The sequence below is a fragment of the Eschrichtius robustus genome, chromosome 18, assembly GCF_028021215.1.
Source record: "Eschrichtius robustus isolate mEscRob2 chromosome 18, mEscRob2.pri, whole genome shotgun sequence".
NCBI lineage: Eukaryota > Metazoa > Chordata > Mammalia > Artiodactyla > Eschrichtiidae > Eschrichtius > Eschrichtius robustus.
In genome coordinates, this window is record NC_090841.1 from 69,404,075 (window position 1) to 69,418,542 (window position 14,468).

The 14,468-nt window shown below is 37.2% G+C and overlaps 1 protein-coding gene across 1 annotated transcript in view; it reads left to right on the plus strand.

The window, feature by feature from the left end:
* IPO5 (importin 5) overlaps positions 1-14,468 on the plus strand; it is a 40,254-nt gene that overhangs the window by 10,141 nt on the left and 15,645 nt on the right. Inside the window, exons 4-12 of the mRNA XM_068526473.1 lie at positions 462-564; positions 1,977-2,073; positions 2,292-2,396; positions 4,735-4,857; positions 4,944-5,064; positions 6,856-6,943; positions 8,803-8,909; positions 14,083-14,207; positions 14,299-14,388. Coding sequence (XP_068382574.1) covers positions 462-564; positions 1,977-2,073; positions 2,292-2,396; positions 4,735-4,857; positions 4,944-5,064; positions 6,856-6,943; positions 8,803-8,909; positions 14,083-14,207; positions 14,299-14,388 — 959 coding nt within the window. The remainder of the gene's footprint in view (positions 1-461; positions 565-1,976; positions 2,074-2,291; positions 2,397-4,734; positions 4,858-4,943; positions 5,065-6,855; positions 6,944-8,802; positions 8,910-14,082; positions 14,208-14,298; positions 14,389-14,468) is intronic.

Sequence of the window (14,468 nt, forward strand, 5' to 3'; positions counted from 1 at the left end):
CATCCTATAGTACTTAAAACTGCACAGTGTGATCACAGCTCTGGGATTCCCATTCCCATTCTCCAGTTTGCAAGTAATAAATATTTTGGTTTTAAGACTTGTTACCAAATATTGGCTTTGCCTGCTTTTTAAACTCTTTAATAACAAATAGTACGTATGAAAGACAACCAGTCCAGTAGTCAAAGTGTGCTTCCTTTTCTCCAGATCCCACTCCTGAGAAATAACCACTGCTGATAGTCTGTGCTTATGTAACCCAGATGCACACAGTTGCTTTTACTAGATTATAATGCCAGTTTATGGTGGAAGGACTTGATTTTATTGGAATTTTTGTAAAAACATAGAGCGGGTGACATTTTCTACAGCCACATATTTTGAATGAGGCTTACGAAATGAAAGCTTTCACTCTTGATATTTTGAAGTTTTGATTTACACAGGTTATGCCTGGATTTCTCTCCTTTTAGATGAGGATGGCAACAACCAATGGCCTGAAGGTCTGAAGTTCCTTTTTGATTCAGTCAGCTCTCAAAATGTGGGACTGCGGGAAGCTGCCCTTCATATTTTCTGGTATACACATTGATCTAATTTTGGGGGGGAAGTTTAATGTTATGAGTGCCCAAAGCACATTTTAATTGATTATTTTAGTCTAGCTTAACTTTTTAGCCTTAAATAATGCCTTTAGATAAGCTTTGTATTTGTGTTGGAAGCAAAATTGAAAAGAACAAGGCTTTTCATTTTACATTATGATCCTTTTTTGTATACGGGGATTCTCGGCAATTTTATTTCTTTCCTTTGTCTTTTATGATTCTGAAAAAACTTCTGGGACAGTTTCTTCCTTAGGAGATTGACACAGTACCAGCTGTAGCTTTTAGAAAGCCACTTTAATAATGGCATCTGGAAGAAGAGAAAGAAAATGCTGGTGAATCCCCACTGTCTTCTGGGTCTTCTGTGACCAAGCTTTAGAAAAACATAATATTTTAATAACCTCATTTATAAGTAAATGATCTAAGTTTACAATTAAATGATTAACTGCATTTTTAAAAATTTGGCCTACTGTACAGTTCTACTTCATTTAAAATAATATACAGTTGAATTTATAACTTATCAAGATCATATACATTTTTTTTTGAGATCTACCTTAAGACTAGATATTACACCATTTTCTATTTTAGTTGTCAAGTGTATCTTTATATCAATAGTCCAAATTGGAGAATTAAGTAAAAATACTCAGTTTAATTATTTACCACATTTAAAGTAGAGCAGAACTTGGACTGCCTGGATCACCAAGGCTGGGAGCAGAGTGTGAGCGTGGTTACTACAGTTACCACCTGATCCCCTGTGCTTGCTCTTGTCCCCTCTTGCACTTCAGGTCAGCTTCCCCCTGAGACGGAGTGATAAGGATAAAGCAGAGAGCTGGGGTGGGCGTGCACCTGGGTCGCCTCTACTCCCAGTCTGATTCCACTGTGTTTGTTTTCTGTTCACCTGACCCCAAAATAGGATTGCTTGGAAAATGGGTAGATGAAGTCCAGCCTTAAGGATTAATGTAAATTTTAAGTCAGTTAGACACGTAATTAGATGTTCTAGCTGACACCTTACTAAGATATAATGTAGTTTTCTTTTTTTAATAAATTTATTTATTTTATTTATTTTTGGCTGCATTTGGTCTTCATTGCTGTGCACGAACTTTCTCTAGTTGTGGCGAGCGGGGGCTACTCTTTGTTGCGGTGCGTGGGCTTCTCATTGCAGTGGCTTCTTTTGTTGCGGAGCACAGGCTCTAGGCGAGCGGGCTTCAGTAGTTGTGGCTCGCAGGCTCAGTAGTTGTGGCACATGGGCTTAGTTGCTCCGCGGCATGTGGGATCTTCCCAGACCAGGGCTCGAACCCATGTCCCCTGCACTGGCAGGTGGATTCTTAACCACTGCACCACCAGGGAAGCCCCTATAATGTAGTTTTTAAAGGATGCCTTGGATCATTTTTTCAGGAACTTTCCTGGAATTTTTGGAAATCAACAGCAGCACTATTTAGACGTCATCAAACGGATGTTAGTTCAGTGTATGCAAGATCAGGAACATCCATCGGTAAATAATTTCAATTCCATTAATATTAACACCTAATTTAATATAGCACCTAACTTGTGAAAGAAATCTATGTGTTCGGAGATCATCTTTGCTTTTATACTTTAAAATATAACTACTAGTTTTACTGATAAAGAAAATTTTCAACTTGAGTAAGAAAACTTGAACTTGCATCTATTAAGAATTTCTCATGATTGGCATTTTTGCTGTCTTCATTTTAGATCAGGACATTATCTGCTAGAGCTACCGCTGCGTTTATACTTGCAAATGAACATAATGTTGCCCTGTTCAAACATTTTGCAGACTTGTTACCCGGATTCTTACAGGTAAGAAAACAGTTTAGAATAGGTGATAATTATGTCCTTACTGGTTTTCTGTTGCTTACATTCTCATCAGAGTTCTGTAATGCATTCATTTATTCAATAAATATTTGTTGCCTACTATGTGCCAGCTGGGGATACAGCAGTGAACAAAACACTCAAATCTCTATCCCAATTGAGTTAATATCTTTTGTCTTTGATAGACCTTTGGTCTCTTAGTTTCAGATTTTTTCTATAAGGCAAATGATATGAGCAATTTATGCTTATTATTGAATATGTAATCACATAGGTTATTTCCATTAGAACAACCAAATAACCTATGAAATGTAATGCCCATTTTTACATAAGGAGAAACTAAGGAGGAGAGGGTAAGAAACTTGCCCAAGGTCACAGTGTTGGTAAGTGGTGAAGTCATGCACAATTGAAACCCAAATTGGACTGCAGTCCTTACTGTTAAATACAGGGCTTGTAACAGTTTGTCCTGTAAAGTAAGTAGTTTATGGTTAGTTGACGTTATTGGATTCCAAGGATAAGTTACTATTTGAAGGACATCTGCCTCAATCAGAAAGTGAGATAAGCTTGGGTGAGTTAGAGTAGTTACGCTCAACCTTGTCAGTCCTCAAACCCCCTTTTATAACAAGTATTTTATAACTTTCCATAGTCTTTCTTAAAATGAAATGCATAGTAACAACTCATGTACACGTACAAGTTTTTAAAATATCAATGTATGGCCTTAAGTGGATACAAAGAAGAAATAGAAAGTAATGTCTAATAAAATGACATGCTTTTCCACATATAAATGCTAGGGCGTGACCACAACAAAGAGACAGTAGACTGGGTGATTTCTAAGTGATCTATACAAATGCAGTAGCTAAAAATGTGGACTGATACAGAGGTATCATTGGCGGTTCGAACACCATGATTTCTGTTACTGTTGGTGATTTAAACGGGTGATTTCCAGAAATGGTGAAGTTCTGGACAAAACAAAATATCTATTCCTTCTCAGTTTATACAATATTTACATTTTGCGGGGGGTGGGGACATCATGGTACATTAAAACCAGGCAAAAAATAATTTGTGAGTTAGGTTCTAAGTTCAGATCATTATAAATGAGTTTTTCATTTATGTAAGTGTCTGGCATAATCATGCAAGATGCATGATAAAGTCAGATGAGTTCCTCGTAAGCATTTGTGTCACAGATGTAGGACATATAGTACCCCTGGCCTTTGCATTTCCTCAATCTGTGACAGCCAGTGAAGCACCTCCTGAGAGGAATAGTGCCCCTGCTGAGGACCAGGTTAGAGAGGATTTAGGGGAGCTAAAACTAAAGGTTCATATGTGATAGAGTTATTACCAGAACTTAGTAGAAACTTTTTTCCCCATGCTGTTAAGCTGAAAAGATAGTTTAGATCAATGACAAAACATTAACTGATGAAACATTGTATTGTTTTAGTAGTTTATTATCTACAAGTCTTTTTTTTTTAAATTTTATTTATTTATTTTTGGCTGCGTTGGGTCTTCGTTGCTGCGTGTGGGCTTTCTCTGGTTGCAGCGAGCAGGGGCTACTCTTCGTTGTGGTGGCGGGCTTCTCATTGTGGTGGCTTCTCTTGTTGCAGAGCACGGGCTCTAGGCACACAGGCTCAGTAGTTGTGGCCCACGGGCTTAGTTACTTCGCGGCATGTGGGATCTTCCCGGACCAGGACTCGAACCCACGTCCCCTGCTTTGGCAGGTGGATTCTTAACCACTGCGCCACCAGGGAAGTCCCTTATCTACAAGTCTTGAGTTACACACTGTTTAAGTCTAATTTCAGATTTTTCTTCCTCTGAATTTAGGATAAGGTAAAATGTTAGCCAGAACTTTTAGGAGTTGTGACTCTGAAATAGGCAAAGGTAGATACAAAATGCGTACTTAAATTCCACAGTGACCAAACTTGACATCAAAGAGAAATAAATCGGGTAATATTGCACACTTCAAATGTATCACAGGATCTAGTATTTACTATACGTGTGGGTATTGGAAGGACAGAGAAAAAGGGATTCCTTCTGGTTATGAAAAAATTCTTTGCCAGTCTTAAGTGTTGTTGTGGTTATTATAGTTGCACTGATTTTAATTTTTACTTAGGTTTAAATCTTTATGTGTTTCTAGTTAACATTAGGCAAAAGGAAAATATATATGTGGTTGTAGGTAGAATATCTGCATAATGTTGATTGCTAAGTTATTACTCAGTGAAAAATAATACTAGTATTTCTTTGTTGTCTACCTCTTGATGTTCTGGCCAATGAGGCATCATAAAGTGACTCTTGAACACAGACCTTATTTTTTTATTCATTTCACCTTTTCTAGGCTGTAAATGACTCATGCTACCAGAATGATGATTCAGTCCTAAAATCCCTTGTTGAGATTGCGGACACTGTTCCAAAGTATTTACGTCCTCATTTGGAAGCAACTTTACAGCTAAGTCTGAAGGTAAATTAAATACTTAGGTAAATGTTCCGTTTCTTATTTTCCGTGAATAAACTACTAAATGTATACAAATATGTCTTTTTTTGTAGTTGTGTGGAGACACTAGCCTCAATAATATGCAACGCCAGCTTGCCCTTGAAGTAATTGTGACCCTCTCTGAGACTGCAGCTGCTATGTTAAGAAAACATACCAATATTGTTGCACAGACTAGTAAGTCAAAGGTCTTTAAGTAGTTGGTGTTAAGGTGGCAAAATTGTTGGATAAGTTTGCTGAGAGTGGTGCAAGTCCACAGATTTTATTGGTAGAAGGAATGTCCTTTCAAACTCAGGTGAATCTGGGGAAATGCACTTTTACATTCTTAACTGCATGGACCCAACATGATGGCCATGCAGCAGCACCCTGAAACCTCAGAATAGCAGGCATGACTTATAATACCTGGAAGTAAACCGAAAGATGTACAGGACCTCTATGGGGAAAATTGGATGACGCATTGAAAGACTAATAGGAGAAGCAAATATCAGTACTCCTCAAAGTAACCTAAAAATTCAATATAATTTTAGCCAGAATCACAATAGAGTTGGTCATGATAAGATTGATTCTAAAATTCGTGTGGAAGAACATAGGGCCTGGAGTAGCCAAGACAATTTTGATGAATAAAGTACAGATCTTGCCTATCAGCTATGAAGATTTAGAGTTTGTTGATGGTGCAGGTAATAGATGAGTTGGATAGGATGAAAGGGTCCAGGAGCAGATCCACTCACATGGAGACAGAATGGACTTAAAAAGATAATTCATCAAAGGTCATTGGCACAACTGGTTATTTCTATGGGAAAAACATATCCCAACTTCAAATAGCCTATGAAACCCAATTTTCGGTTGATTAAACGTGAAATAATAGATACATTTTATAAGTAAAGCTTTTAATAGTAGAAAGTGATTTTTTTTTTAAGACTGAGTCAGAAACCATAGGTGCAAACATTACTAAATTTGTACTAGAACAATTTTTTGACCATCCAAATACATCATAAGTGAAATTAAAAGATAAGCCACAGACTGAGAAAAAGTAGTTCATTGCACACAATCAACAAAGTTTTGGTGTCCAGAAAATTGAAGCTGGGAACAGGAAGTTCGCAATAGAGGAATCTGAAATAGCTATTAAACACTGCTCAGTCTCCATAAATACAAATGCAATTGTCAAATACCAATTGTCGGAAAGTTTGACTATATCATGTGTCGATGAAGGGTGTGGAGCATAGAGAACTCACAGGAGCACTTCACACCTTGTGCAATATACAGACAGGCCTCCTTTTGAACTTCCCATAGGAATCAAGTTTATGCCGCCACTATGGAGAGCAGTTCAGTGGGTTTTAGTAATATTAAAGATACTTGTAACAATTTCGTGCCCTGAACTCACACATGTCAAGGAGATATGTATAAGAATCTCATCAAAGCAAATTTTGTAATAGGAAAAAAATTAGGAACAACTAAAATGTTCACCAACAGGATAGTGTGTTTATATAATGAAATGCTATGAAGTAATGCAAATGAAATCCATGTGTGTTGAGAAAAAAGCAAATTGCCAAAGGATATATATAGTGATACCATTTATTATGTAAAAGTAAAATCTTGGAATAATACTATGCATTATACATAGAGAAAACTATATAGTCCAATTGTAAAAACAGTTTGGTAATGAGAAACATTGATTTTATTATGGTGATTGCTTCTGGTGAGGGAGGAAGAGGATGTAATAGGATTTGGAATATTTGACTTTTATCCTTAATGTTACTTCTTAAAAAGAACAAGATCTAAAGCCAGTGTGCTAAAAAAGGTAAAAATGTAACAAACCAGATTTGGGGAGAACAGGCAAATAATTTTTTTGTTTTACTCTTAGAGGCAAAGCAAATCCTTTGTTTTTTACTTCTTAAAATTGTTAGTACATGGTGATATTGACAGAATTAAAGAGACAGTCTTCGGGTATGAAATACTTATTTTCTTTAGTTCCTCAGATGTTAGCCATGATGGTTGACCTTGAAGAGGATGAGGACTGGGCAAATGCGGATGAACTAGAAGATGATGATTTTGACAGGTAATCACACAGACCAAACACCGTGAAGGTTCCTTGACAGGATAGAGCAAGGTCAGGTGGCAGTGAGAGCTTAGGATTACAAGGCCTATCTCTTCCCCACACTGTATTCCGTAAATCTGAAGTTAAACTTTTAAGTTTGGAATATGGGACATTTAGGCTTTCTCTGTTGTGTGTTTTTCTGTACCAAATTTTGTAAATACTTATCTTTAATAAAGTAGCTATCTTTATTACCCTGTTTTACTCTAAATTTTCTTCAAGAATTTTTTACTAGTATCTTCTAAAATATATATAAAGAAGCTTTATTGTGATAAATGCCTTTATATGCATAGACCTTAACTTAGAATAGTTGTTTCAGCAAATCCCCTGTATTTTCCCCAAATAATGCAATTTATGTTTAGGATAGAGAGGAGGCAATAATGGTGAGATTTATACACTGGGTGATAGTAACACTGAAATTACTATTTTACTTGTTTCAACTTAGTAGGTACCCATGAATACAGATTCCTATGGAAAAGTCAATCAGAATTTATATTCACTGTGAAGTAGTGATAATGGCTCCTTACATATATGAAACATAGCACTTCAGAGCAGCTATTTTAATTTGATTCTTTCAGTGGTCCTAAAGGGTATAGTATCACATTATAGATGCAGAAATGGAGAGGGAGGATTGAGTGATTTGTCCAGGGTTGTATAGCCAGTTAGTAGACTGGGCTTAATACCATTTCTCTTACTCTTCCCAGTGCATCATACTGCCTTACCTCCTTTTCTTAAAAAGAACTGAAATTATTTCCCCGAAAGACTGGTAGTTGGTGTAAGCTACTATAACAGATATTAGATAGAATTAGACATTCGATTTACAGAATATATGGTGTCTTTTTGAAACTTAATCCTGTCATTAAAAATGACTGACTTTTGGCCTAAATACTCTTTAGAAGTATGAAAATAATCCTTGACTGGAAATCATCAAATAGGGCTGAAGAGAAGACTGGGCTCCAATCAGGTTTTCTTGCCCTGGTTCAGTTACTGTTACGTGCTGTTACCTGGCTTAATTTGCCCTGTAAAAGGCACTTAAATTTATATGGTTATGAAGCTATTTTTTTTCTGGACTGGGTGAATAAGATTTTATCTGTGAGTAAATAGGGCGTAAATATATTTTCAAGATCAGTTTAAGTCTAAGAACCTGTTCTGAAGGTCATAGTTTCATCTTTCTCGTCTTGCCTTCACACAGAACAGTTAAAGATTATGCACATGACAAACTCATTGCTGATCTTGCAGTTCTAAAACAGAATAAATGTGCAAAGGCTTTTATGCCCAAATTTTTCTTCAGTTTTCAGGGAGAAAAACTAGAATTGACTTTCACCAATGCATAGTTTTTTGCAATGCAAATTGCACCCCTTAAAGATGAATAAGCTCACAGTGAGGAAAAAATCACATACCGGCTCAGTACCTTTTTCAGTTTTCTATGTTCTCCCCACTGATAGGTTTGAAGAATATATTTCCAGGAAATGAGATACACAAAGCTCTCCTAAACACTCTGCTTACCCCTCTGAGTCTTGAAAGTGTCAGAAACTAAGTTTTAACCAGTGAGTGGTGTGTGGGGGGAGAGTAGGAGAAGGCTTGAAAGATCAGATTCAGACATAAGACTTTTAAACCACAATGAGGCATGATAAAAATTTTATCCCCCCTCTTTTTTAAACTCTAGGGTTTTTAACCCACAACTTCACTACATATATTAGAAAGACCACTTGAATTAATTCTTCAGTCTCAGTTTAATAACATGTTTAGAAATATATCCGTGCAGTGTCCTATTCTCGTGTATTTTGCTTATGTCGTGATTACATCATTTTGTTTGTGTGTAGCAATGCGGTTGCTGGTGAGAGTGCTTTAGACCGAATGGCTTGTGGACTTGGTGGAAAGCTCGTCCTGCCAATGATCAAGGAACATATTATGCAGATGCTTCAGAATCGTAAGCTGTTATCTCTTTCAAATGCTAGAATTGTGGAGTGTGGCTTTCCAAATCTTAAACTCTAACAAATGCTTAGACTGTGTCTAAAAGTCAGTCTTTGCCTTTTTATATTCTATGTTTAACCTAATTCTCATATTGATAGAATCCTATTCAGTCATCTTTAGAACCACTCAGTCTTACAGTAAAGAATATTTTTTCCTCAATACTGCAAATATTATTCAATTCTCCTTCCCCAGAATGGGCTTCAGTATATGGGAAAAAATTAAAAATTCTAAGGAAAATTGACAGATTTACTCCCTAGCCAGAAATATCTAAATTTGAATTTAAATAAAACGCCATTATTTGAATGTTTATGAAGTATGCATGTATTTGATTCACAGTCTTCCTTCATCTAATATCTTTTATTTTTTTAAAAATACCTACTTCTAGAGGAGAAGCTACTTCTATATTTCTCCTTTTATATTCCTAGCAAATATTTGGTCATTTGTTAGCCTTGTACCTGTAATTTGTATCAGTAACAAAAGTTGTTGTTTTTGTCCTTTTAATTACAAAGTTAATGTGCTTGACGTTTTTTTAAAAATTCAGATACAGAAGTGTATGAACTGAAAGTCCCTTAACTTAGATTCAGGGGTGGCCACTGTTAATAGTCCTCTGAGACTTGAGTCTCTGACCTCGTTTACGCACATGTGCAGTTGTGTTTAACGTGAGTATAGCATACAGATCCCATGCTTCCGCTCCACAGTGTATCATATCACCACACGATGGCTTCCCTTTCGTTTAACAGCCACCTAGCATTCCACAATTCCCCATTAAACCGTAATAGTTCTGTTCATAACAAATAATGCTACTGCATACACTCTTCTGCAGAAATCCTGGCTTACATGTATGAGCATGTGTATCTATAGCATGTATTACAAGAGACAGACTTGAGGGTCAAACCATTGATTTGGGATCTTAAAGTAGTGAACTGGAATCACAGAATACCAGCTTCACATGAAAGTGAATTTTTGAGAACTCCAGCCCTTAGCCTTTACCTAGGTCCTCCTTATCCTGTAAGATTCTTATTTATCCTAAGAAGCCGTGGTCCAAAACCATTATCCCTTTTTAATGATGTCATTTTACATCTGGGCCTGGAATAATAGTTTTTCCTGTTTTTACTCCCTAAATTTTGAGGGGTTTTTCCCCAAATGGATAGAGACAGTCAACATCACAGGTTGCTCAACCTATAAAAGCTACTAGAAAGAATCTAGCTTTTCCATTTTTAAGATGAAGAAAGTAAAGCCCAGAGACATGAAAGGTTACACACGGTCACCCAGCTATCAGTGTTTCACCACTGCTTAATGCCATTCTTCAAATATGTTGTGGAACTGCTTGTGATTTGTAGTTAAAGAATTTAAGTTCCTGCTACAACATAACTAGCTGGCTGCAGAAGCCTTCACATGTATGGCAATGAACTCTTAATAAAGATTTGTTGCTGTTAAATGTATGGCTTTGAGCAAGTCTGGACCTTTGTTTCCTTGTCTGTTAAAAAAAAAAAAAAAATAGGAAAGTGATGCTTGCCCTACACCCAGGTTTGGAGTTAGGATCCAAAGGTGTATTTAATACTTCATATGAAAAGGGCTTTAAAACGATGCATATTTTCTAGTAACTAACTATATACCCCACTTTATTTTAAAAATAGTTTTATTTTTTCTTTAAATAGTAAACACCAATTTTTTATTTATTTTATTTATTTATTTTTGGCTGCATTGGGTCTTCGTTGCTGCACACGGGCTTTCTCTAGTTGTGGTGAGCGGGGGCTACTCGTCGTCGTGGTATGTGGGCTTCTTGTTGCAGTGACTTCTCTTGTTGTGGAGCCAAGGCTCTAGGTGCGCGGGCTCGGTAGTTGTGGTTCACGGCCTCCAGAGCGCGGGCTCAGTAGTTGTGGCGCATGGGTTTAGTTGCTCCGCGACATGTGGGATCTTCCAGGACCAGGGCTCGAACCGGTGTCCCCTGCATTGGCAGGCAGATTCTTTTTTTTTTTTTTTTTAACATCTTTATTAGAATATAATTGCTTTACCATGGTGTGTCAGTTTCTGCTTTATAACAAAGTGAATCAGTTATACATATACATATGTCCCCATATCTCTTCCCTCTTGCATCTCCCTCCCTCCTCCCTATCCCACCCCTCTAGAGGGTCACAAAGCACCGAGCTGATCTCCCTGTGCTATGCGGCTGCTTCCCACTAGCTATCTGTTTTACATTTGGTAGTGTATATATGTCCATGCCACTCTCTCACTTTGTCCCAGCTTACCCTTCCCCCTCCCCGTATCCTCAAGTCCATTCTCTAGTAGGTCTGCATCTTTATTCCCGTCTTGCCCCTAGGTTCTTCTGACCATTTTCTTTTTTTTTTTTTTTTTTTTAGATTCCATATATATGTGTTAGCATACAGTATTTGTTTTTCTCTTTCTGACTTACTTCACTCTGTATGACAGTCTCTAGGTCCATCCACCTCACTACAAATAACTCAGTTTCGTTCCTTTTTATGGCTGAGTAATATTCCGTTGTATATATGTGCCACATCTTCTTTATCCATTCATCTGTCGATGGAGGCTTAGGTTGCTTCCATGTCCTGGCTATTGTAAACAGAGCTGCAATGAACATTTTGGTACATGACTCTTTTTGAATTATGGTTTTCTCTGGGTATATGCCCAGTAGTGGAATTGCTGGGTCATATGGTAGTTCTATTTTTAGTTTTTTAAGGAACCTCCATACTGTTCTCCATAGTGGCTGTATCAATTTACATTCCCACCAACAGTGCAAGAGGGTTCCCTTTTCTCCACACCCTCTCCAGCATTTACTGTTTGTAGATTTTTTGATAATGGCCATTCTGACCGGTGTGAGATGATATCTCATTGTAGTTTTGATTTGCATTGCTCTAATGATTAATGATGTTGAGCATTCTTTCATGTGTTTGTTGGCAATCTGTATATCTTCTTTGGAGAAATGTCTATTTAGGTCTTCTGCCCATTTTTGGATTGGGTTGTTTGTTTTTTTGATATTGAGCTGCATGAGTTGCTTGTATGTTTTGGAGATTAATCCTTTGTCAGTTGCTTCATTTGCAAATATTTTCTCCCATTCTGAGGGTTGTCTTTTCATCTTGTTTATGGTTTCCTTTGCTGTGCAAAAGCTTTTAAGTTTCATTAGGTCCCATTTGTTTATTTTTGTTTTTATTTCCATTTCTGTAGGAGGTGGGTCAAAAAGGATCTTGCTGTGATTTATGTCAGAGTGTTCTGCCTATGTTTTCCTCTAAGAGTTTGATGGTGTCTGGCCTTACATTTAGGTCTTGGCAGGTGGATTCTTAACCACTACGCCACCAGGGAAGCCCCCAATTTTTTTTTTAATCTTAAAATTCAAAGGAGGAAAACCATTTTCAAATCCCAGTACCATCGCATTTGCTGAACATACTTCTAGGAACTCTGCACATTGAGAATGTATGAGACATAACTTTAAAATGTCTGAACTAAATATAGACATCTTTCTATTTCAATATTTATGCATTAAAAATTTTTTTCTTTACTATTTATTTTTTTGTGTTTTTTTAATTTAATTAATTTATTTGTTTGTTTGCACCGAGTCTTAGTTGCAGCTTGCTGGTTCCTTAGTCGTGGCCGGCAGGCTCCTTAGTTGTGGCATGCAAACTCTTAGTTGTGGCATGCAGGTGAGACCTAGTTCCCTGACCAGGAACCCAGACCCCCTGCATTGGAAGCGTGCAGTCTTAACCACTGCACCACCAGAGAAGCCCCTTGTGTGTTTTTTAACTGAGTTATAACTGACATAACATTATATTGGTTTCAGATGTGTAGCGTAATGATTCAGTATTTGTATACGTTGCAAAATGATCACGACAATAAGTCTATTTACTCCTCTTTAAAATAATGTGTCCAGTATGCAAAGATTAGTATCAGATATTGGTTTCTTAGAATTATTATTCCTCAGTTGAGAAATTTGGCTTAATGGTATATTGAGTAATTGAAATACAGTTAAAGCATATATGTAATAATGTTATAAATAATAATAATAAAGTTTTAATGTTTAACAGGAAAAATTGGCAATTTTTCAGAGGAATTAGTTACAACAGACTTCATTTTTTTTTTTTTTTTTTTTTAGAGAGAAGTAGTTTGGTTTTGCTCAAGCAGAGTTTTTTTTGTTTTATTTATTTATTTTTGGCTGTGCTGGGTCTTCGTTTCTGTGTGAGGGCTTTCTCTAGTTGTGGCAAGTGGGGGCTGCTCTTCATCACGGTGCGCGGGCCTCTCATTATCACGGCCTCTCTTGTTGCAGAGCACAGGCTCCAGACGCGCAGGCTCAGTAGTTGTGGCTCACGGGCCCAGTTGCTCCGCGGCATGTGGGATCTTCCCAGACCAGGGCTCGAACCCGTGTCCCCTGCATTGGCAGGCAGATTCTCAACCACTGTGCCACCAGGGTAGCCCAGACTTCATCTTTACATGGGTTTTGGGCTCCCCAAAGGAAAGGGAAAAATTAAGTCTAATGTCTAATTCAAGATTTTTCTACAACTTAGTTAACCCTTATACCAGCAGTTCTCAAACTTTCATTCTCAGGATCCTTTTACACTGAGGATCCCAGGGTGCTTTTGTTTTGGGTTTTTTGTTTTTGTTTTTTTTGATCTGAACATTTGCTCCCCTTTATAATATGGTGAGAGCATTTTTTTTTTATTGGAGTATAGTTGATTTACAATGTTGTGTTAGTTTCAGGTGTACAGCAAAGTGACTCAGTTACACATACACATATATCTACTTTTTTTTAGATTATTTTCCCATATAGGTCATTACAGAGTGTTGAGCAGAGTTCCCTGTGCTATACATATACAGTACGTTCTCATTGGTTATCTATTTCATATATAGTAGTGTCAATCCCAATCTCCCAATTTATCCCTCCCTCTACCCACCATATTGCCTTTTAACTTTCAGAGTAGAAATGCTTGTGTGACATAACCACTGTGACAATGAAGTAATCCAGTCAGGCACTTTTTCTATTTTTCTGGTTAATAAACATGTATAAAAGTATTTTGTTACTCTTTTCCAAATAAGGAGAACTTCCTTATACTTCTGACTACCAGAATGACATGTTTGTAGTGTCTAATTGCTGTTCCTTCCTGTGTAATTCTGTTCTGTAGCTGACTGGAAGTATCGGCATGCAGGATTAATGGCCTTATCTGCCATCGGGGAAGGATGCCACCAGCAAATGGAAGGAATTCTAAATGAGATAGTAAATTTTGTTTTGCTTTTTCTTCAAGATCCTGTAAGTACCAGTAAATATTTGATTCATAATTATTGCCTTAGTTTCACATGGGACCCTATTGCCTTTACTAATACAAAGGCACCTGTTCCAGCATCCCAGAGTGAGGTATGCAGCCTGTAATGCCGTGGGACAGATGGCTACAGATTTTGCACCTGGTTTCCAAAAGAAATTCCATGAGAAGGTAAGTAATGAGTCTGCAGACACTCAAACTCTAAGAAGAGGGATGGCATTTGAAAATGTCTGTGTGTGTGACTTCATTTC